Genomic DNA, 23755 nt, shown 5'->3' with positions numbered 1-23755 from the left:
GGGCCTCCAGAAAGAGCCCGGCCGCTTCTTCACGAAGGGAGGTGGACTCTCTGCTGTGGTGTCCACGGTGGGTCCGGCACGCTCTTCCTCTTACTGCCCCCGTGCCCGGGGCCCTGGAGTCCTGTGTCTGGCGGGCCGTTCAGCCCTTGTCCTTGTCTCCAGGGCACAGAGCCCACTGGGGCTCAGGGCCACCGTTGTGGGCTCAGGGCTCCCTGCAGGGGAGCGCTGAGCAGTGCTCCCTGTGCCTCCCCTCGGGCAGCGCACCTGCTTTCTGTCTCACTCCCTTCTCCGGTGACCCCATGAGAGACGGAGTCAGAGCACAGACTGGGAGCGGGGAGTGACTTTGTTAAGGCCACATGTCCAGTCATAGCAGAGTAGGGACTCAGGCCTGGTGCGGCCTGCAGTCTCCTGACTGCCCCGGCATCATCTTTAAGGAGGAAGCAGGTTGCAAGCCCCCGGCCTGGCTCCCCTCCGGGAGAGGCGGAGAGAGGCCGTGGGGTCTCCCGTCCTCCCGCCTCCCCTGCGTCCTCCCTCCGTGCGTCTGTGACATGGCGATGTTTCTTCACTGCCGCCTGGGCCCGGGCCTGGTGGGCGTGAGCCGCGTGTCGGGTGCGGGGCCCTGGTGTGCGGGGCGGGGCGGAAGCTGGTCCGCGTCAGGAGGCTTCGCCGCTGTGGTCATGGCGTGGACTGGTGGTGAGCGTGATTTCATTTTTTCACTGTGAATGACTCGATTTGCTAAATGTCAGGGCCAGGGCCTCGGGAGACCCTGCCGTGTGCGGTGGGACAAATTGGAGGGTGGACTGGCCCAGGGCATGCATCCGGGGTTGCTGCCAGGCCTTTCTGGCAAATCCCGCGGGGCAGGGGCACGGGCGCCCGCCCCCTCCTCTGCCAGCCCACCTTCCTCCCCCCTGGGTGGGAACAGCTCAGGCAGAGACTCAGAGGCCTGTGGGGGACAGGCCCGCTGCCGCTTGTACTGCTTTGCAGTGTGGTGGCCCCTGCCCCTCACAGGCATGGACCAGCTGCTGTCCCGCCCAGTGTGGGCCAGGTCCCTTGGGGGCAGCACCTGGGGCCCTGGGTGCAGATGTCCACCGTGGGTGCCCGCAAGCCCTGTAAGGTGAACGGCAGCTCCCCCAATGGCCCGGCTCATGGCGGCTCGGAGCGTGCTGGGCGCCGTGCACAGCTGCTGCTGACTTTGCACGTCGTCTTTCCACTCAGCCTGGGTGCTCCCTGGGGGGAGCAGGCAGGAGCTCCCAGTGTTCGGGCACCAGCCCGGGCCGGGTCCCCGCAGGCTCCGTCCAGTGTGGGTGTGTCTAGGCGCTGCAGTCCGATGGGGGTGAGCTGCGGGGGGCCTTCCTGGGGCACCCCCTGCGGGCAGGGCGCCCGCGGCCCCGGGCTGGGCCCACCCCACTGGCTGGCCTCTCTGAGCCCACGAGTTCCTCTCTCCCCGCCAGGGCCTCTTCCCCGTTTCAAATTGTTTTCATTCGCGAGAACTCTCCGGGGACCTGGGCTGCAAGGGTTTCCCACTTCTGAAGTGATGTGTGGAAGCCACATCCCCTGGGAACGAGCTTCCGCCTCTGGTTTTCCCCCGAGTCTGGTAACTGCCGCCTCCGGAAGAGCCCCCCCAGCCCCCCATACTCCATGCCTCGGCACGTGCCGTGCAGACCAGACGTTTTCTCCTCGCCCCTTTTTCTCATGGGGTCGTGGCCACTGCCCGTCTGCCACGCCCTGCTCCTCACCTGTCCGCGTCACGGCCCCTCCCCCTGCCTCTGTCTCTGCCTGGGGGGGTCGCGGTCATGTGGGCTCCTGACAGCCCCACGCCGGGCTGGGTTCTCAGTCTCTGAGCCCGGCCCAGCAGGCGGCTGGGGGCCCCTGGGCGGGGTGCTCTGCCAGGCCCTCCCCCTGCCCTGCGTCCTTTCTCCCGGACTGCGGCGCGAGCCTGTGCAGGGCCGACCCGCATGCTCACAGGGTCTGGCAGCATCCTGCAGAGTCCGGCGCTTCTGCCGTGTGGTGGCCTCGGGGTTTCCCGCTCCCCAGTTCCCCACTTCTCACCAGCCAGGACTCCTGCAGCCTCCTGGGGCAGGTCCTGGTGGTCTGCAGCTGGGGGTGGCACTGGCGACAGCCTGAGGCCGAGCCCCGCCCCGGGCCTCCCTCCCAGAGAATAGCAGTTTCCGAATTGTCTTTGGTGCCTGTGTCCTGGTTTCTTGGGCAAGTTGGGGGCACGTTGGGGTATTAGGGGAGACTCCAGGTTGTCGCCGTGGGCCCCCTGCCCAGCCTCCAGCCTGCACGAGGCCCCGCCAGGCCAGGCCAGGCTCGCAGGGCCTTTAGGACCACCCAGCTGTCCTTTGAAGGCGGCTGTGGCTGGGCCTGAGCTGACCGTGACTCTGAGACTGAGAACCTCCTTCAGAGACCAGATGGGGCCCTTCCCCAGGGAACTGCGCTCACTCCAGGCCTGGTCCACGCGCCTCCCGCCTGGGCCTGGGGGCCGCCCCCCTCCTCTGTTTTCTGCCCGCAGCAAAGAAGCTGGGAGGCCAGGGAGATCCACAGACTTTGTCCCAGAGAGTCTGTCTCAGCAGAGGTGAGGGGAGCAGAGCCCCGAAGTGCTGGGCTTGGGGATCCCAGGTGCGTGCAGGAGGGGGCGGGGGCCGAAGGTGAGAAAGAATCCAGGAGCAGGGGCGGGCGGGGAGCAGGGAGGCCCCTGGCCTCCAGGAATATGTGTCATCGAGCCCCAGGTCACGGGGAAGAGGACCAGGACAGCTCGGGGTGCCAGGCCCGCAGCAGCCTCCCCTTCGGGCGTTTGGTCTCGGTCCTGCTTGGGCTCTGCTCCCACACGCGGGGGTCCCACAGCCCGCCCCTCCCGGAGCTGTCCTCTTCCGTGGCAGCCACGGTCCATCGAGAGGGAGTCTTGTTACGTCAGGCGTGGGCCAGCCCTTCCCCGCCTGGCTAACCAGATGTTCCAGCGTATTTATTAACAAGTTCTTTGACGTGAGCTGCCGCGTTTATTATATACTAAATGTCCATGCGTACGTGGGTCTGTTTTTAGACTTTCCTATTCCATTGTATGTTTTCATGCGCAGAGTTTTAATTATGGAGGCTTTCCTGCACTTGTTATAATAGCTTTATTGAGCTATAACTCACTCTTTTAAGTGTATAGGTCGGTGGTTTCTAGCGTGTCTATCCATCGCGACTGTCAAGCTCCATAGCAGAGTCATCATCCTAAAAGACACCCCGCAGCTGTTAGCATCGCAGCCCGCCCGCCCGCGCCAGCCTCTCGGCCACCTGTCTGCTTTGCCTTCTGCGGATTTGCCTGTCGCGGACACTTCTAGTCGGTGGAGCGCGCACGTGTGGCCTTTCGCATCCGCTGCTCTCGGCTGGCACGGCGTTTCAGGGCCCGTCCACGTGGCAGGGGTCAGCGCTGCGTTCTCTGGGTGTCTCAGTCTGCCAGCAGCGGTCCTTTCTGCGGCCGGTGTCTTCCTGGGCCGTGGCCGTGCCTTTGTTTCCCCACACGAGCTCCCTGCCAGCTGGCCGGCGTCTTATGGGGGCGGAAGGACGGACACCTCTGTGAAGCAGGCTCGTCTGTCCAAGGCCGGCTTTTTGCTGACCACGTCTCTCTGTCCTCCTGGCCGTTTCCAAGTCTCTCGGAGTCCCCCCATTTCATGTTAAATAAACGCACCTTATTCCGAAGTACATTATCTTTTTTGTTGCTATTGTAAATGGGATTTTCTTTACCATTCTGTTCTCTAACTCAGCGGTCCCCGACCCCCAGGCCACCCACCAGTACCGGTCCATGGCCCGTTAGGAACTGGGCCGCACAGCAGGAGGTGAGCGGCGGGCAGGCCAGCGAAGCTTGAAGCTTCGTCTGTGTTCGCAGCCGCTCCCAGCGCCTCAGCTCCGCCTCAGATCCTGAGGCGTTAGATTCTCATGGGAGCGCCGGTCCCTGGTGCCACAAAGGTTGGGGACCGCTGGCCTAACTGGTTATTTGTGTATGTGAAGGCTCCGCTCTCTGTGAATTTTCTACCCAGCTACTCGACCACCATCTTTAATTTGTTGAATTTTGGTGTCTCTAGCGTTTTCCAAGTTTTCCGTCTCATCCTCTGCAGAGAGATCGGTCCCCCTGTTTCTCGTGCCCCTGGTCGTGTCTCCCGTGGAAGGGCCTGCATTGCCGTCGCCTCCAGAGCAGCCCTGGGTGGTGCCGAAGACGCCGGCACCTTCGCTGCCTCCTGGATCTCGGGCAGCTCCCAGTGTTTCCCCCTTTAAATGAGGTGCTTCTTTTAGGACCGAAGGATACTCACTTTATCTTCTTAAGACAGGTTCTTGAGTGTTTGCGTCAAGATATATTGATGTCGCTTTTAGCGTCTGTGGAGAAACTCATAAGCTTTTCCCTCCGGCCTGTCGCCGTGGTGTTTAGCGTTTGTGAGTTTCCTGGAAAAGTAAACAAAGCGGGTTTTGAATTTTGTTTCCTAGTGTTTCGTTTAGTATTTTTGTGTCTATTCATAACTGGAACCGGTTTGCCGTTTTCTGGCGATCTTTCTGGACTGCAGGTTTCGGTGCCAGGGTCCTGCTGCTTCACAGTGGTCAGGAGGCTCTTGCTGATCGTCGGTGCCCGGCATAGTTCACGGAGCAGTGGACGCATTTGGCTTTGGCAGTGTGACGGTCACCCTGCAAAGCCAGCAGCCCTGCTGACCGTCTGTCTCCGCTGCGCAGCTTTGTCTGCGTAAGCGTCGTGTCTCCCAGGACGTTACTCATTTCTTCTGTGTTTTGTCGTTTCTTTGCGTAGAGGTTTGAAAGTAGAGTCTTACAGTTCCTGGACTATTTTTCTGTTTCGGTGATTTTTTCTCCTTTTTAATTTTTTCGATTGTGTGTCAGGGCTTTCTCCCTCCCTCTTTTCTTAGCTAAGTTGGCTAGTTGGTTGTCTTGTCAGCGGTTTTTAGAACATGATTTTGATTTGTAGTTAGGCTTTTCGTTTGTTTCCTACCCTATTAACATTGCTTTTATTTCTTCTGCTTCCTTCCTTGCGGTTACTTTTGAATTATTTTATTGTTCTTTTTCTAACCTCTTGAATTAAGAATTTAGTTCATTTGTTTTTATTAAAATGTTTTTTTCTTAAAATGCTTTGTTACGAATTTTTCTCTGATCATTGCCTTAAATGTATCTTACTGATTTTCATATGTAACATTTTCACTGTTATTTTTTTAGAAATTCCTTAATTTTAGTTTGTTTTTCCTTTTTTTCTCCAAGAGTGGTTTAATAGGTCGATTTTAAAATGAGAGCGGTTTCTTGGCTTTCGAAACTGTTTTAAGTGCGCGTCTGCATCGGGCAGCCCCGGGCCTCCGCCCCCGAGTGTTATGGCCCCGAGTGCGCCCGTCCCTGAGCCCGGTGTGTCCCCGTTCACTCGTGTTGTCTGGATTTTTTAAAATAATGACTTTTAGTTTTCAATATGCAGATCGTATACCTTTCTTAAATTTATTTCTAGGATTTACAAAAATCTCCGGGGTGTTTTTATTTTGTTTTTAACTCAAAACCTTTGGGCACAATCATTCTAGATTTTTTAAAAGTCACCAGGTTAACAGAAAGACCTGTTTTGACGCCGACCGCCACGCCCGCAATTTACTCTGTCCCCTTCTCTGTGCGGACGTACGCACACACGTGCTCTGAATTGCTGGTCACCGAGTTGCAGACACGATGCCCCTCGTCCCCCAAAGGCGTGGTCTCACGTAACCCCAGCACGTTACCCCGATGGTGCAGTCTACCCCGAGGGCCCGTTCGCATCCCTAGGGCGAAGCTCGTGAGTGTCTTGTCGGCACCCACGTTAGCGGAGCGGAGCTGGCGTCTGTGCTGGTTTTGGCGATGACGTCTCTCGCCTCCCCTCGCCCTTGGGGACAGTTAGTTCCTCGGAGTTTCTGTGTTTCCCGAAATTGACATTTGGGAGGACTGCAGGTCCGTTCTTGTGTGACTGTGTTTCTGACGTCTCTCATGGTCGCACGCTTTTGGCAGGATTGTCACGGAAGCGCCGCTGTGTCCTCAGCACCTGGCATCGGGAGGCGCATGATGTGGGCTTGTTCCGTCCCCGATGATGCTGCCTTAGATCATTTGGTTAAGGTGACGTTTGCCAAGTTTCTCTTTTGTAAAGTTATTACTTTTCCATTTTTAATAAGTGTCTCAGGGAAGGTACATTTTCTAAAAATTAAAATTATTGGGGTGATGTTGGTTAATAAAATTAAATAGGTTTCAAGTGTACAGTTCAATCCTACGTCGTCCGTATATCGCATCGTGTGTTCACCACCCAGAGTTAAATTTCCTGTCATCAAATATTTGTCTGTGCCCTTAAGTCTCTGTTAGGAAAGATACTTTGTGACTATACGAATACCCCCTCGTCCGTCAGACTTCCACTCACTACTGCTGACAAACGCTGGACGTTCCTGCCTGAATCGGTTATTTTTGATAGTTAATTTCATCATTCCTTTTGCAATGATCAGTTTCTACTCTAAGGGAGAACTTTTCCTTTTTTCCTTATTTGCTTATTTATAACTGTGGACTTACGGGTTTTTATAATCCTTTATCACCGTTGTGTATTTTCCCGATCAGACTGTCCCAGACGTGGCCAGCGGAAGCCTCTTCCCGCTGCTTCCGTGCTCTGAGCGGTCCCTCCTCGCTCTCTGCTCCACGGTGCTCCAGGCTCATCTTCCACTTCTCCGTCCCCCAGCCCAGCGCCTGCCAGCCCTGGAGTCCGCCGCCTCTCGCAGGAGTCCCGCGTCCTCCTTGAGGGGAAGAATGCTGCTCGTGACTGAGATCTGTGTGCTGGGCGTGCGCGGTGCCACAAAGCCCGGAGGCCGTGTGTGTCGTGCGCACACACACTGTGAGTGAGTGTGCCCGGGTGGGGTCACGTCCGCCCGCTCACGTCTCTGTCCGCACCGTCTGTGCACAGTGAAACTGGGCGCTCCTGCGCTGCCTCCTCCGGTCCAGCAGCTGCCTGGGGGCGGGGGCGGGGGGCAGATGCGGTCCTCTTCCTCGGTGGCACCTGGTCCTGCGGGAGGCGGTGCAGAGAGAGCTCTGCGGAGGGGCGGGTGGAGGGAGCTGCGGCCCCGGCGGCCTTGCCCTAGACCCTGTCTGTCTCTGTGACTTTGGGTCTGTCACTTTTTCTTCCTGAGTTCAGTTTTCTCATCTTAAAAACGGGGATTTGAGCTGGGCCCGGGAGCACCTGGCACTGGCGCTCCCTCCCCACAGCCCATGGCAGACGCCCGTCATCCCAGGCCCCCGTGACCCCAGACGGGTCCCAGCTGTCTTCACGTGACACTCCGTTTTTGACACCAGGTGTGAGCAGATTTGGGGCCCAGTCCGTGGGGCAGCCTGGTCTCAGGGCTATGGTGACCTTCACCCGGGGTTTCCAAGCTGGTTCGGCTTCCAGGGCACCCAGAGCACCCAGAGCACCCATGGCATCCAGAGCACCCAGGAGCACCCAAGGCACTCAGGGCATCAGGGGCACCCAGGGCACCTTGCTGTGGCTGGAGCATTTGGTGGGTGTGTGGGCAGGGACAGTGAGGGCAGCGTGCAGGGCCAGATGGCATCCGTCCAGCCTGAGGGCTCCCGCACGGCTGACTCACGGAGTCTGCCGGCCCGCTGGTGGGCAGGCAGCCTGGGCCGCCCAGCACCCCTCTGGAACAGCGCGGGCGGGCCTGAGCATCACTGAGCCTCTCTCCTCGCCCTCCCTGGGTGCAGCTCGGTGGTCTCTAAGCAACGCAGCCCAGGGCCTCCTGCCTCCCTGGGGCCTCAGAGGCTGGGACTGGTGGCTGGGCCTAGTGTGCAGCAGAGCACAGGGTAATGTCGCTGCAGGTCACCTGCCCGCAGGCCTCCTGGCAGTGCCAGACATGACCAGGTAAGTGGCTGGCCACTGAAGCAGGAGCGTCAGGCCGTGGGTAAGGCCACTGGCGAGCTTTCCTCCTGCACTGTGCAGCATGAGCCTCTTCTGCCCCCAGCCCTGCCTCCTCCAGGAAGCTTCCAGGATGCCCTCCCCCTTCCCGCCCCCCCTCCAGTTTCCTCACAGAGGGGGCGCTGGGGAGTGCAGGGCGGGGGGCTGTCCTCCAGCCTCTGTCTTGGACACATTTCTGGGCATGGCCCCCAGCTCGTCTGTTTTGGTTCAGTAGGGCAGGGAGGGGGCTGGGCAAGGACAGGGATCCCAGAGAAGCAGAGTAGAGAGCACCCCTGGAGTCAGGTGATGGACCTGGGAGCTCAGCCCCATGGGGTCACTGCTCACTTCCAGGCGGGGGCCGTGGGAAGGCTCGCTGTGCGTCTGGTGAGGGGGCTGTGTCCGCCAGGTGGCCCCTGGGTGGCGGGCGGCCGCAGTCCCGCGAGCCAGTCAGCCAGCATTGCGGTTGTGCGGCCGGGGGAGGAAGGGCAGGGGAGGGTGGCGGGGGAGTGAGCCCTGGGGTGGCGCGGGCACAGGGGCTGGGGACATGGGGGTGAAGGACTGTGATCGGCAGGGTCCCTGGGTGCCGGGGTTGGGACTGGAGGGCCCCTGGCCCCTGGAGGTCCCCAGGGCTGTCACTAGTGGTGGGGGGGCAGGGGGAGGGCATTGCTGGGGGGAGGGAGCTCATGACTCTGTGGCACGTGGGCCCCGCTGCCTGGGCCGGGGGCGTGGGCGGCCTCCTGTGGGGTGCCTCAGCGGGGATGTGCCAAGGGAGTCTGGGGCCCCAGTATCGCCCGGATTCCTTGGAACCGAGGCCGCTCCGGAGGGTGCAGGGTGGCGGGAGATGCAGGCTGCAGCGGGGAAGGCCGGGCGCGCTTCCCGTGCAGCCTGGTCCGGCAGCTTCCTGCTCACCAGGCCCCGTGTTTCCTCTGGCCGGGCGGCCCAGGGCCCCAGCGGGGCCTTCCCCACCGAGAGCGGGGTCTATGGCCGCCTGGAGGGAGGGTGGGAAGGCCCCGAGGGCAGCTGGGAGACTCGACTATTGTCCAGCCTGGTGGCTGCGGGTGACTGAGAGCCCTTCTGGACTTGCAGGTGCTCATGCGGGAGCAGGAACGGTGTGGAAGGACCTGAGCGTGGGCGCAGGTGTTTTGAGGGCGGCCGGCACCTGCTTCCAGTGAGTGCTCCTTACAGGCCTTGTGTGTCGGAGCCCAGGGCTGCCCTCCTGGGACCTCTTACAGGGAGGGGCTGGGGTCCTGGGCTCAGGACAACGGGGCACTGGCCAGCTGGGGCAGGCCGGGACTGGACCGTGTGCTCTGCCCTCAGTGAGGTCTGCGGAGGTCAGAGGCATCCAGGGCGGGGGTGGGGGAGAAATGCTTCCTGTTGTCACATTGGGATGACCCCACAGTGGCTCCAGAAGGGCCCAGCCTGCTGCCTGGGAGCAACATGCTGTCACCTGTGCTGTCCTCTAGCTGCCACCTGTCGAGGGGCTGCCAGGTTACACGTGGGATGACAGGTGTTGAGCTGGCAGAGTGGGCCTCGGCCCTGCCCATGCTTGGAGAGGCTCCCTGCGCTGGTGGGTGGGCGGCTGCTGGGGGCGGGCCTTGGTGGGCACCTAGCCGAGCCCCTCACAGCCGCAGGTGCTGGGGGCTCATTTCCTCCTCTTTAACTTGGCAGTTTCGTTTTGCCCTAGGAAACAGATTTCCCCCAAGGGCAGGCTTTGGGGAGGAGTGAGTCATATTGATCCAGGACAGTCTGTCCGTTTCCCGTGGGCCTGGGGGCCTGTCGAAGGGGCAGAGGCCGTCCTCAGGCCAGCACTGATCTGGGACGGTCCAGCCCTCGCTCGGCCTGTCCGCCCCGTGGCGCGGTCAGGTTGTGAGTGAACGCAGCGGCCCCGGCCTGGCTGCGGGAGCCTGGGACTCCTGGAGGGGGTTCAGCTCGGCTGTGTCACTGTTTTGTCCCCCGAAAGACAGTAGGGCTGGGGGCCAGAGCTCGCCGCAGGGCTGTACTCCTCTGGCCCTGTCCTAGCCCTGACACTGGCCCTGGACTCCAGGTCGTTGGAGCCCAGCCTGGAGCTGTGTCTCGGTGCTCCCTCCCTCCTGGGGGCCCTGGCGTCCTGCTGGCGGGCTGCTCCCTCCTCCTGGGCCTGAGGGCTTTGTCCTGAGGGCAGGGCCGTGCTGCTGTGGCATTCCCTGGCACCTTTACTTCCTCCGGTGCCCTGTAAACAGGATCTGGGCAGCGTGAGGACAGACGGCTCCCTTCAGGCTGCTGGGGGGATGGTGGCTAGGGAAGGGCCCCGTGCCAGCCTGGGGGCACAGGGCCGGAGGAGGCTGGCAGCCCCGGCGGGGGGTCACGGAAGCCGCTCGGTAGGAGGTTTCCTTGGGAGCGGACATTGTTCCCAAGAGCTCCGTCTGGCAGCTCTAGGGCAGCGTAGGGCCATTCCTGGCACCACGGCCATCAGTGTCCGCCCAGCCCCTGGCCTGACCCTGCTGCGGCTTCCGCTCCCCGGGCTGCCAGCAGCGCCCCCGGCCTTTGTCCCCCTGCCCCCTCTGCCCTCCTCACCCGGCTCCCTGGCCGGCGGGGACCGCTTGGTGGAGACGTCTCGGCATGAAGTGGTTGCGGGCGAGCGGCTGGCAGCAGCAGGGGGAAGCAGAGGGCACAGCCCGGGCACAGGGCATGGGGTTCGGGCTGGCCGCTGAGTGCCCCACAGCCCCTTGGGGCCTCCCAGCCGTGGGGGCCCAGCACTGCTGGCCGGGTTGGGCACTGAGCAGCAGACGGGATGTGCGCGGGTGTTTGCTGTTCCCAGACAGTGCCCTCTGGCTGGGGGGACTCCGTGGCTCCCAGTCCACTGAGCAAACACAGAGGTGACATGCTCCAGCAAAGTGAGAGCGCAAGTCGGACGAGGCGGCGGGCTGGGTCCTTCCTCTCTCCTGCCTCGGCAGGCCACAGCCGTGTGACCCTGGGCCGCGTGCGGTGCTGCGGCCCCTCGGCCCCTCCCAGCTGCCCCGCCTGCAGCCCGGCTCTGCGGGCCCTGGGCGCTCAGGCTGGGAGGGCCCCAGTGCTGCCCTCACAGCCTCTGCCGCTCCCTCCAGTTGGCCACGGTCTCTCCTTTGCACTCACTGTCCCTTCTGTGTTCCCGGAGCTGCTCCTGCCCCTCTCCGGTCACACCCAGCCTGGCCGCCTCCTTCCCGCTCCCGCTCAGGCCCTGCTGCCTCCGCGCCCAGGCCGGGCTCCTGCGGTGCTCCCAAGGTCTCTGCGCTCCTGTTGGAGCCCCGTCCCTAGGTATTCCAGCTGACTCCCTACCAGCGTTCACAGTGGACCCCAGTGGACGCAGCACCTGGCACGCAGTGGGTGTGCGGGGTGTCGGGTTGGGCCGAGTCCTCCCGGGTCGCTGTGCCTGCCTGCGTGGGCTCCGCCTGGCCGCCCAGGACGACGCTGGTGGTTCTCCAGGGCCACCTCCCCGAGATCCGAGGAGAGCGCCCGCCACGTCCCCACCCGGACCTTGTTTCACGCTCAAGGAGACTCCGCTTCCAGACCGATCTTTCTCGATGACGATTTCACTGGAAGTTTACAAATTAAGCTGTAAAGTTTTAGAATTGCGCATGCGTCAAGTTTAGAGAGCAAATGAGATCTACGCGGTTAAGTAAGGGAAAGTCTTCCCGGCCCGCGTCAGTGCCGTGTCGTCCGACCGTGGATCTGGGGACTCTCGTCTCTTCTGACGCCCACGCCCTTGTTGCCGCTGTGTGACTTTCAGGATTTAGACATTATTTATTGACTTGTAAGGTGGGGACTGAGGTCTGTTTCTGGGGCGTGTGCCGTGCTCGCGTCACACACGGGACACACACACGCCGCAGTCACCGGGCGGCGAGGGCTGACAGTCATTTCTGTCACGGTTTGCGTTTCTTTGTCTCGTTTAATCTGTTACAAGACGGTAGTGATTTTACTTTTACTTTCCTCGAAAGCCGACAGTTTGTTTTCCGTACGTAGACCTGGCGGTCGGCGTGTGTCCGCGGCGGCCAGCTTCCCCGCCGTCACACGGCAGCATCGCCACGCGGTCCCCGTCAGCGCCACACGTCGCAGTCTGTTGAGACGCCGTTCGGTCTCCCTCTCTCGAGTCTCCTCCATCTTTTTCTTTCCCTTGAAGTTTATTTCTGGAAGGAACCAGGTTTTCCCTGAGCAGTGGAACCGATGTCTGTCCACTGACTTTATATCTCGCCATTTCGCTGAGAACTCTTTTTATTATGGAATAATTTGTCTATAGAATTGACAAATTCTATAGCTTTACTCTCTATGCGACGGTAGTATTTGTGGGCAATGACACCTTTTTCTCTCTTTTCCAGTGATTTTACCTTTCATTACTTGTTCCTTCTTCCTGAGACGGCCGGAGCCTCTGAGCGACGCTGAGTGGAAATGGCGATTAGATTCTGGTTGAGGCTTTGGGAGAACAGGACTTACGGAAAGAATGGGATTTTGCTGTAAAACCATCTGGATTTCATTTTCTTTGCTGGGAGCTTTTTGATTCCCAGTGAATTTCTTTTAAGCGATTAGGCGCTCTGTTTCCTCTTTGGTCAGTTTTGTTACATTGTGCTTTTCTGGACACGAGTCTGTCTCATCTAAATGTTCGGATTTCCTGAAATCGACTCGTACGGAATAGCCGTGGGCCGTGGGATGTCATGCCGGGCGGTGTCATCGTGGTGCACCGCACAGCTCGGAAGGCAGCTGCTCTGTCGCTGGCTGTGCCTGGACCGCCTGAAGCGGGCTTGGTGGCGAGGCCGAGTGGGCCGCGTGTGCCACCAGCGTGGGCGGTATCTGATCACGGCCTCTTTTTATTCCTGATATCGCTTTATTTTACCTTTTTATTTTCTTCTTCAATAATCGACAAGGTACAGCAATTTCATAAGCCTCTGCAAAGAACTGACTTCTGCTTTCTCGATCCCTTCTGTTATGTGGCAGTTTTAAACTTTGATTTCTGTTTATATTTTTATATTTTGCCCTTCTTTCTTTGAGTTGAGCCGTTTTATTTTTCTAACTTTTAAGTTGGCTATTTGCCTCATTCACATTTAGTTTTCATTCTTTTCTAAGAAAAGCACTTAAGGTTATAAATGTCCAAATTATCAGTGCTCTAGTTAAATTTTGAACATTTAAAAATACTTGTAGTATTTTTATTAATGTTTAGTTGCAAACATTCTATCTCCATTGTGATTTCTTCTTTGGCCCCAGATTCATTTAGAATTCTATTGATCCTTTCCAAATGTATGTATTTGTTTTCTAGCTGTCTTTTAAAAATGGCTTCTGACTTAATGGCATTTCTGCCAGAAAGGTCTGCGTCGTCCTGATTTGCTGGCAGCTGTGGAGATGGGGCGGCTCCTGGGATGCTGGGTGTGGTTCTGGTTCCTGACCCGCGTCTCTGTGGGGTGCCCAGGGCGGGTTCTCCAGGACCGCTGTGCGCCAGGCCCTGCCGTGCGGGGTACACGAGACCCTGGGTAGTTCTGCAGAGCTTGGGTGGGCTCTTCGTGGTGTAACCGTCACATGAAGCGAAGCCACCCGGAAGCTTATTGACGCATGAAGAACTCACGTAAATGGGAGGGAAACCCCCAAATCTCACCCAGGTGCGCTGGGTCCGCAAGGAGATGGGGACACGGTTGGCTCACACTGCAGGGGAAGTCGGCCTCACTGGTACTGAGTTAATGGGCGCCACGCCAGGCAGCGGGGCAGGCCGGCCCCGAGGCATGTGGGGGCTGCTGGTGCTGAGTGCGCCTGCTGCTCCCGGACCCCGGCCTCCCTGCCGGCCTCCCTGTCGGCCGCGCCTCTTCTCGGGCTGTGGGGAAACGAGCAGAGATGTAGATGGGGGTTGGCTGCAGCGTGACCTACGAGAGAGAATTCTGAAATGCCAGGGGATAGGGCAGTGATTACAGTCGTGACGGGGGGTGACGTGGTCGTCAGGGTGAGCTGGGGAAGAATGCCGGACAACCTCCGCACACGTCCGGTGTGGGGACAGACGGGACGAGTGCCCGCAAAGCCACGCCCCCCAGCCTTCTCCTGCAAGACCGCCGCCCCCGGTGCTGACGGCATTCAACTCTGCTGGATGCTGTGGTTCCAAGTGATCTTTATTGTTTTCTCATAATCGTCTACACTGAAGTATTTTCCTGTAATTGTGTGTATTATTCTAATAACCAGAAACAAACAGTAATTGTTCCTGGGTACCCCCCCACTGCAGAGTTAAGGGTCACGTGATGCCAGAGGGCGGACCAGATGGGCCCCTCTGGGAGGGTCCGGATGGGCTGTATGGAGAAACCAGACAGAGATGGGAGGGCCTGGGTGTCCGGTGACCAGATGGCCGTGCGGCGAGGTCATTGGGTGGCAGTGTGGGCTGCTGGCTGGGCCTCTGGCCTCCTTGCCCCTATAGGAGCAGCTCTGGGGGGCCCCGAGAGTACGTTGACCCCACACCGGGTACCTGCAGTGCCAGGCCGCCCCCTTACACACCGTCGTCTGGGCAGCAGTCACTCGGCTGGGGTTGGGGGCCTGGGGACTGTCTGCCTGCAGGGAGCCTGGGCGGCCTCTGGGGAGGAGGCCCTTCCCGCAGGCTCCCCAACCGAGACCTTTGGGGAGTGGGGAATCGACAGGCCCAGCCCCCCTGGGAGATGGACCCTTTCCTGGAGGTTAGGGGTGGACTGGCAGAGACCCAGGGTCGCCGGGACGGTGGGGCCTCGGCCTGGCATGTCACCGGTTGTGACTGCCGGGCCACGTCTGCCTCCCCACGTGCCGCGGAGAGGGCTCCGTGGCGACCCGGACACTGCAGTTCTCTGCGGCACGGGAATCTCCATCCCCAGACAGCCGGCCGCGCCCTGTGCTCCTTCCCCGTCCTCCCTGCCCCGGGCGCCAGAGCCGGAGGAGGGGCGCAGGCTCCCCGGGGCGCATGGGCTGCCTGCCTGTAGTTTGGGGCGGTGCTACCTGGAGAAAGGGGATGGATGACATGGCCTTTTGCGCCCTCCCCCACCCCCAGGTGAGTCCAGTTGGGAGCCTCCGGGACAGTCCTGTCGCAGTCACGCTGGGCTGCAGTGTCCCTAGCAGGGTGCATGCAGAGCAGGAGATGCACAGGCGGCCTCCCTCCTCTGAGGCCATTTCTGAGGAGCTCCGCTGTGGGCACTGGGCGTGACACTGGCCTGGGGACAGAGGTGTCAACCCGGGGGCACCACCAGCCGTCCGTGGGGTCGGACGGTATTCGAGGCAGCCGGTCAGCCACCCCTCCCGGAGCACCTTCCCGGAAACCGGCCTTCACCAAGGGAGCGCCGGGCTGGACAGCCCGCTGCGGGGGCGTGAGGCCTCAGCCTGGCGTCACCGACTCCCAGGCGCTGCGATCGGAAGGCCTTGCGGTCCTGGAGATGTCAAAATGTCTACAAAGTGCTCGGTGTTGAGCAGGTCCAGCAAACTGTGTCCAGGAATAAATGACAGTCATAGAAGAGAAGACTGCATCCTCCTTGGGGACCCAGCCCTGCGCCTGCGGCCTATCAGGGCACCGGGGCAGATGCGCAGAGGCCTCATAGCCCGTCCCCCAGCCCCGCACGGTCACGCCCCAGCTCAGCAGCCGTGTGTCAGCGAGGACGGGCTGTTTGCGTTTCACTCCCAGTGCATGGAAGAGCGTTTCTATGAAACATGGCGGGCCAGTCCCGTGCTCGGGTGTCGTGGCGACTTCAGATTGCCACACACCCTCCCGAAGCTTTATTTTCCATTTTTTCGTAGCCAGGTAGCACCTGTCAAGGGCCTGACCTGATCTCAGGGCCATACCTGAGGGACCTGCTCCAAGGAGTTTTGTCCTGGTTTGGAATCACCTTTCAGAAGGACCGCGGTGCAGAGAAAGACCCAGAACATCTGAAGTTCTGAAGTCCGTGCTGGCTTTCAGCTAAAGGGGCATTCAGAGGGTGTGGCAGCCAGGGAGGGCTTCCTGGAGGAGGTGGACCCAAGTGGTGCCACTGCTCCGCGTGGAGCTCAGAGGGCCCAGGGCGCGGTGCCCCGGGCGGCCCTGCGGGCAGGCCAGTGTCCCCGTGACCGTCCCTCGCTGGCCCTAGAGTGCGCTAGTGTTGGACGGAGTGTGGAATCGCCCCCTTTCTCTGCCCGTTGCCCGAGTGCAGCCTGCAGGACCCAGGTGGGCCAGACGGGAAGGCGGTCGGGGGCCGGCAGGCACGCCCCGAACCCCGGGCCCGGAAGAGGAAGCCCAGCTTCTGCCCCTGGAGACAGAGGTGCCGGTGTCCAGAGTCAGCGAGCAGCGCCGGCTGCTGTTCGGCTCGGGGCTGCGGAGGGCCGAGCCCACGCGCTGGTGCCTATGTGGAGCCGCGTCCCGCGGGCTGTGAACGCACTGCGTGGCCGCTGCCACACCCTTGGGGACCTCGAGTGGCGGGGCTGCCGGCTGCCGTGCGGCACAAGCCAGGCGACCTGCACCGGGCGGCCCCTGGTCCTGGCCTTCATGCTGTGGAGCAGGGGGTGGCCAGAACCTTCTCCTGCCAGGCCCTGTCCCCCAGGGGCTTGGCCTGCACTGCCCAGAGGCGAGTTCCTGTCCCGCCTCATCGCAGGCGGAGCCCAGAGATGCTCTCCCCCAGGCTGTCACCGCCCCCGTGCGGGGGCCCAGGAGCCCGTGTTCAGCCCCTTCTGCCCTTTATGGGGCGGGCGCACAGTGGCTCAGATGGCATCAGGGTGGTGACGGTGGTGACAGTAGTGAGGCGGTGGCGACCTCCAGGGCTGCGGCCACACTAGGGTTTCTGTCCAGGGGCCCTGGGCTCCTCGGCCTCTGCCTTTCACGCGGAGAAGCCCTCCTGCCTCCTCACGGGCTTGGGGGCTTGTGGCACTGTCGGTCGGAGGCCGATGAGGACTGGGGACTAGCTGTGCTGGGGCCACGGGGGGCCGGGCGAGCGCGTGGCTGAGCGGACGTGCCATTGACGGCAGAGCAGCTGTGCAGACGGGGGTCAGCCGGGCGCTCCTCTCTCTGCCTGTCGTCCAGCCCGTGTCCCAGGCCTCTGTTCCCCTGGCCTTCTGTCCTGAACCCCGGGAACGTGCTCTTTGGCTTGGGGTCGGAGGACAAGGGCCGCAGGGCAGGCCCAGGCCCAGGGCCGAGGGGCCGGTCCGCTGCTTCTCCCTTCGCCCCTCCGCCGCGGTCCCTGCTGGTCACTGACGAGAACCCCCTGCCCGTCCTGCCCAGGAGACACGTGTCTGGACTGTCACCCTGTGCAGGTGTCCTAGACACGGAAGGGGTGGGGGCGGGGTCACTGGGGCTTGTTCTCTTGTGCGTCTGGCTCCGTCAGTGTCCTCTGCGTTCTTGGCGCCCTCCCCCTCGTCACGGACCTGCAGCGGAGCGATGCGACAGTGAGGGTGACGGGTGACGGCTGTGGTGCCCGGGCCTCGGCCGAGCCGCTGACACGATGCAGTTATAGACAGGAGGGGCCTGGAGGGAGGTGAGCGGGGACGAGGGGCAACGTGGGTCATTTCTCTGAGCTTCCCCTCGCCCGGGGCCCAGGTAGGTGCTGAGTTAGGTGCATGGGGCATTTCTAATTCCTCCCCTTGTCCTTGACCTTGAAACAGGGCCAGAAAATACATGAAGAACTTTAAAACAAAGTGGAAGCAACACACATTTTTGACCAACAGCCAGCACGGACTTTGTCCCCTGCTCTGCTGCCGGCCCATGGGGCGTGGGGTGCGCATTCGGACGAGGCCACCGCCTCCCTGGGTGAGGGGAGTGAGCTGCGTGTGAGCCTCTGCCTGTTTGCTGACCCCTCGCCCGTGGGAGCTTGTGTCCCGGCCCCTCGTGCAGGGTCAGTGCGGGGCCGGTCAGGGTCAGGAGCGCCCGTCGAGTGGCCTGCCCGCAGGGCCGCACCCACAGGCCGGGGCGGGGCCGGGTTCCCGGCCTCGTGGTCATGCAGATGCCCTCCCCGGGCGGCCCGCGAGTCCTCCCGTGCTCCCAGCCGCGGACCCCTGCTCCGTGAGCTCCGTGTCCGTTCTGGATGCGGGGGCTGGTCAGCTGTCTGTGGTCTTTTATTTTGTTAGTTTTGTCTTTTCGGAAGGTCAGGAGTCGCACTTCGATGTCGTGGGCACCTTCTCTGGTGGTTCTGCTGTTGTACTCCATCTCGAAAGCCTGCCTGCTGCGAGGTCCCAGGGTCGCCGAGAGCTTTATGCTTTTAGCTTTCACATCGCTGCCCGTGACCCACGCCGCGGTCCCGTCTGAGTGGCCGTCTCGCTGCTCGGTCGGGTGAAGACTGTCTCTTCCCCACTGAGTTCCTCGCGCTCGGCCACAGGTGGACTGCGTCGCCTGCACCGCCGCCTTGTCTCTGCTCCTGCGCGTCTGCGCGTCCCACGCTGTCTCGATTACGGTGACTACACAGTACGCAGAGATGGCTTGGGACCCACTTCCTCCTGTTTTGCGAGGGAGTCTGTGTAGAACTGGTCTCATCCTTCCCTTGAACGCTTGGCAGCCCTCCCCAAAGCAGCCGCCTGAGCCCGGCGCCTTCGCCGTGGGAAGATTTTAAACTACCGCTTCATTAATGCTCTAGTGCTGTCTGTGCTGTTTCTGCTCAGAGGAGCTTTGATCCTTTATGTTTTCCCGGGAACTAACCCGTTTCATCTGAGTTTTCAGGTTGATCGTGGGGAGTTGTTCACAGCAGCACGGCGCGCGCTGAGCGCCTGTGGGGTCGGGGGCGAGGCCTCTCGCCTTCCTGATGTTGCTGATTTGTATCCTCTGTATTTAGTTGTCGATTAGTCTGACTTTCAGTCTATCAATTTTGTCGATTGTTTCAAAGAGCCAGATTGGATTTCGTAGCTTTTCTGTTTGTCCGGTGTCAGCGTGCGTGATTGATTTCTGCCAGTCTGTATCATTGTCTTCCTTCTGCCTGCTTTGGGGTTCATCCGCTCTCGTCAGACTGTTGACTCGAGACCCTTCTAACGTGTTTACTGCTAAACATTCTCCCCCGTGCACGGCTTTGCTCGCAAACTTGCATATGCTGTGTTTTCGTTCAGTTAAAAATATTCTCTATGTTCCTTTGTGATAACTTCTTTTGCTAATGGTTATTTAGAAGTACGTTGTTTAATTTTCAAATAATTCTATTTCCAGATATCTTTCTGGTCCTCTTTCTAGTTTAATTCTGTTGCAGTCAGAGAATGTCTTTTGTGTGGTTTCAGCTATTATTAATATGTCGAGACTGGCTTTCTGGTCACTTGGCAGCAGTGTGTACCCGATCTGCTGGACTCTCCGATAAATGTCATCCAGGTCAAGGTGACCAACGGTGCTCGCGTCCGAGTATGCCTTGACATTCTGTTGACCGGTCTGTTAGCTACCCAGACGCCGGCAGCTCCGACGATCTGCGGATTTGTCTGTTTCTCCTTTCGGTTCTGGCAGTTTCTGCGTCCCGTGTTTTCAAGCTGTGATTATAGGGGCATGCGTGTTTGGGAGCGTTTTGTCTTCTCGAAGCGTTTTGTCTGTTGACTCCTTTATCATTTAAAAATGTCCTTTTCATCCGCAGCTGTGTGTGCTGTTCTGAGCTCCACTGTGAGGCCGGCGCAGCCACACCAGCTTTCTCGTGCCTGCCGTTGCACGGGGTGTCCCCAGCCTCCCGTTCATCAGCTCCCTCTGCTTCCGTGTGCAGAGCAGGTTTCTCGTGTGGAGTCTGGTGGGGTTTGCTTCGCATCCCACCCGACCACGTCTGCTTTGGAGGGGAACGTCCACCGGAGCTTCCGGTGACGGTGGACAAGGCCCATCACCTGCGCGCCAGCGTGGCAGCCATTGGCCACGCGTGGACTGTATTGGACGACTTAGGTTTAGACCATTTATCTTTAGTGTAAACACCAGTATTTTTAGGGTTATCTCGCATCTCGACGTTTGCTGTCTCTGTTTCCGTTTGTTCTCTCTTTTCTTCCTTCCTTTTTGAGGGTGGTCGGGTGTTGTTGAGTTTTCCATTTTACCGCCACTGTCGGCTTCTGAGTTACACCTGTGCGTTGTTCGTCACTGCTTGCTTTAGAGTTTATGCTACGTATCTTGAGTTTTTCACAGCCCGCCTTCGAATGCATTGCCTCGTTTTGCACACGGTGTGCAGACGTCACAGCTGTTGACTTCCGTGTCCCCTTCCCGTCCCCCAGGTGGTTTTCGTGCATTTACCACGGCACGCGTTAGTGATAGCACATCGTTGCTGACCGCACTGTCGATTCTGCTTCAATAATCAGTCGTCTTTTAAATAAATCAGAAACGAGACCAAGTGCCTTTTTCGTCTGCCGTCACACTCACTGTCCCAGCCCGCTTCCGTGTTTCCTGTGACCTGACGGACTTTTTGAAAACATTTCCCGTAGTGCACATCTGGCTGGAGCAGAGTCTCTCAGCTTCTTTCGTGTGTGTCAAATAAATCTTTGTTTTGCCCGTATTTTTGGAATATTTTTCCACTGGGTATCGCATTCTGGAGGAGAGTTTCCCCCTTTCCCTCGGCGCTGTGCAGGTGTCGCCGCGTTGTCTCTCGGCGCCCGTGGTTCCTGCGGGAAGGAAGAAGCGCTTTCCACGTTCTGTTCTGCGTGATGCGCGCGTTTTTCTCTGGCCCCTTTACGGTTTCTTCCTTATCACGGGTTTCCTGCAGTTTTGACTGTAATGCGCCTTGGGCTTCATATTTCTAATAAGTATTCTGCTTGGGATGTATTGAAATTCCCAGAACTCAGTGTTTGTAATTGCATACAATTTGGGTCCTTTCGTCCTTATTTCTTGAAATGCTTGTCGTCTGCTTGGTCCCCGTTCCGCGGCTCTCCCGTGTGACCCGGTTGCTGGATGGGCCCCGTGGGCCCTGCCGCTGCCACCTTCGGTGTCTTTCCCACTCTGCTTCAGTTCGTTGAGCATCCGTGGCTCGTCCCCACGTTCACTGATCTTTGTCTTCAGTGTCTCGTCTGCCCACCCGGGCAGTAGAAGCTTCGCCCCACGTGTCCCCTTTTTACCCTCCGAGAGCCGTCCCGTGCCCCCTCTGCTCCGTGCGCGTGAGTGCGTCTGTGCCTCCGGTCAGTGCCCTTCTCTGCGACCTCAGCCCTGCTGGCCCTTCTGGGTCTGATTTTCCGTTGACCGATTGTCCTCGTGGTTGGGGGTCACATTTCCTTGCCTCTTCGCATGTCTGGTAAGTTTGAATTGTGAATTTTGTGTCCTTTTGTGTTGGATTTGATTGTTTTCCTTGGAGGAGAATTGGACTGTGTTCCAGGTCCATTAGGTCACCCGCGGGTCACCTTGATCTCTTCAAGGCTTATTTTAAAAATCTTTCAGGGCACCCTAGGGCAGTCTTAACCCTAACAAATTCAGCTCCTAATACGTGACCCTCCGCGGTCACTGCTGGGTGCCCCGTGCGCTCAGTGAGGTCTCATCCACCCTCTTCCCGCGTGACCGCTCCCTGGTCAGACCTCGCTCCTCAGAAGCCGCCCTTTGCCTGGCCAGGTGGGGTCTCTCCGTTCTACACACAGACGTGTGTTTGTCCACGGGCCAAGGGGACCGGGTAAGGGTCCTAGAGCTCCTGCTGCAGGGAAGCCGCGGGACCTCTGGTGTCCATCTCCTGAGCCAGAGACACCGGGCCCCACGGGGGCCTCCTCCTCGCTCTGCGGGGAAAGCTGGGCGACTTGGAGTCTGTTCTCGCAGGGTGGCAAATGGTGGCCGGAACGTAGCTGCTGGTGGGGCGGGTGGTGCTGGGCCCTGCCCCCTGGTGACGGGGGCTGAGTCCTCTCTAGTGCCATGCCTGTTTCATGAGAACGAGGCTTATTTTTTTATCTTAATTTCTCTGTACCGTTGGCCCCCAAATTCCTGTTTCCATCGCCTGCCTCTGACGTGGGAGTCAACCCCACGCTGCCCGCAGCTGGCACTGCGCCTCCGTACCGTGTGCCCGTTTCTCCTGCGTTTCCTGTGGTGAACGGCCCCCTCCACACTGGTCGTGCTGACCAGACGCCTGGGCACAGTGGACGCGAAGACACCAGCTCTTTCCCCAGGACCTCTAATGTCCCTCTCTGTGCCCTTGCCTCTGCCCAAATTCGAGCCCTGTCATTTGTCACCTGTGCTAGATGCAGAGGCTCGATCGATATTCCTGCAGTGTCCCCCTGCCCCCCGCGGGTTGCGAGACCCGGGAGCGTGGGTGGCAGCTCGCAGAGTGGCTCGCAGAGCCTCCGCCGGCCTCGCGGCGCGGAGTTCGCTGACACAGGTGTCCGGCGGGCGCCCAGCCTTTCCTTAGCGCTGCTGCTTCGTGTGCTGGGCACAGACGAGGTCACGCTGCTGCAGCAGAGCCGCCCAGTCGGGGGATCCCTCGTCTCCCCCAGGCAGCTGCCCAGACTCCTCCACCAGTGGCCCCTGCCTCGTGCTGCCTTCACCTGGGGGGTGTGGTGGGGGGCAGGGGGGATCGCAGGCTGGCAGGTTCCTTTGGAAACGCGAGGGGACATGGCCACGTCACTCCTTAGCCTCCAGGGTGGGAATCCAGTCCCACGGGCACTGTCCACTCTTGGCTGCAAGGAAGGCCGGGAAGTGCCCTCTGCGGCTGGTGGCCATGCGCCCAAGACAGGGGAGCCTGGGTCTGCGGGGACAGCTGGAGCTGCCCGTGGGCCTCGCCCGGGCCCCAGGGGCGTCCCACGCGCCTCCCAGATTTCCGCGGGGAAGGAGGTCAGACCTGGTGGAGGACTGGCGCCTGTCGGGGTTCCTGGGCCTGGCGTCCTCGCCCGGAACCTCGGCGCGCCTCCTCCTCCCCCTGCGGCCTGCCCGCGGCGGCTCCGGGTGTCCACCAAACCCGCGGCTGCCCGCGGCTGTCAGGATAGCCAGGGCACCTGCCGCCGCTTCTGTCCCCAGCGGGGCCTCCGCGGGCGGCTTGCAGGGGCTCTGCCCGGAGCCCTGGCCCCGCCCGCTGGCCTCACTCAGCCTCTGCAGCTCCGCCTGGCGCAGCGTCATTCAGGGGCTTTTAGCCAGTGCCTCCCATCTGGGGGTACAGGTGACCCTCGCCCCGGAAGCCCCCCGGCCCAGGGGCACCTTAGGTTCCCGCTATCTGTTCTGGAACTTCGTATAAACGGGGCCTTACTGCGTGTGCTCTGGGGTCTGGCCGCGTTCCGTCCTGTGGGTGTCCTCTGCGGACCTGGATGCTTTGGGAGGAGGCTCCTTGGGCTGCCAGGGCCTCGGGGAGGCCTGGGGAGCTTGGGCGTTGCTGAGCCCGGCACCCCACAAGGTCACGCCGCGTGCTGGCTTGGACCTGAGGACCTTTCCTAACTTGGCTTGTTGTCACCCAGCCTGTCCCCATCCCCGCCCTGCCCTGGCTGGAGGAGGCCCCGTGGCACGTGGTGGGGGGTTCACCTTCGGCTCTCTCCCCTCCCTCGCCTTCGCTGTGGGCAAACCAAGCACTTGGTGGCCCCCCGTTGTCCCATAGGTAACAAGTATGTGATGTCCAGTCTCGTGGGCAGGAACTCCAGGGGACCCGTGCTTGCTGATGCCAGGCCTGCACCTTGTCCCTCGTCATATCTCAGCAAGTGCCTGGCCGTCGTGGCATTCCCAGCCTCCCCCGTGTCTGCGCGGGCACCCGGCCGGCCTCTCAGCAGGAGCCTCGCGGTTTTCAGAGCCCGAGCTGGGCGCCTGGCTGAACCTCTGAGGTTGGGGCCAGTCATCTGTGGGCTTAATGTTTTCTGCCCTGGCGATTCCAGATGCTCTGGAATTAGTTACTGTGGTAGCATTGTGCCCACAGCAGGAGAGGGCTTCTCCCGGCGCTCAGCCCGGCCCTTTGCTCCTTGGATCCAGCCAGTGACCTGGAGAGAAAGAGGGCGGGTCATGGTGTGCACACATTACAGACCGAGACACTGAGGCTCCCAGAGGGGCTGGATATGTCACCAAGGCCGCACCTCTCTGAG

General features: G+C 60.4%; 1 protein-coding gene across 10 annotated transcripts in view; it reads left to right on the top strand.

Moving 5' to 3' along the window:
- Nucleotides 1–23755, top strand: part of TSNARE1 (t-SNARE domain containing 1) — a 77307-nt gene that overhangs the window by 11849 nt on the left and 41703 nt on the right. For 3 of the 10 annotated variants that reach the window (XM_039845943.1, XM_039845940.1, XM_039845939.1), the window contains exons 1-2: nt 4907–6096; nt 6583–6853. The exons of 1 other annotated variant lie outside the window; for it this stretch is intronic. In XM_039845943.1, the coding sequence (XP_039701877.1) occupies nt 5971–6096; nt 6583–6853 (397 nt within the window). In that variant the 5' untranslated portion in view covers nt 4907–5970. Of the gene's footprint in view, nt 1–4906; nt 6097–6582; nt 8369–8989; nt 11108–23755 lie in introns of those variants that run through there. 6 more of the 10 variants (XR_005649312.1, XR_005649310.1, XM_039845944.1 and 3 more) reach the window with 5 other exon arrangements.

This window comes from Pteropus medius, unplaced genomic scaffold, assembly GCF_902729225.1.
Source record: "Pteropus medius unplaced genomic scaffold, Ma_sr-lr_union100, whole genome shotgun sequence".
Lineage (NCBI taxonomy): Eukaryota > Metazoa > Chordata > Mammalia > Chiroptera > Pteropodidae > Pteropus > Pteropus medius.
Note: the sequence above shows the minus strand (reverse complement) of the source record. Positions and strands in the feature narration are given on the sequence as shown.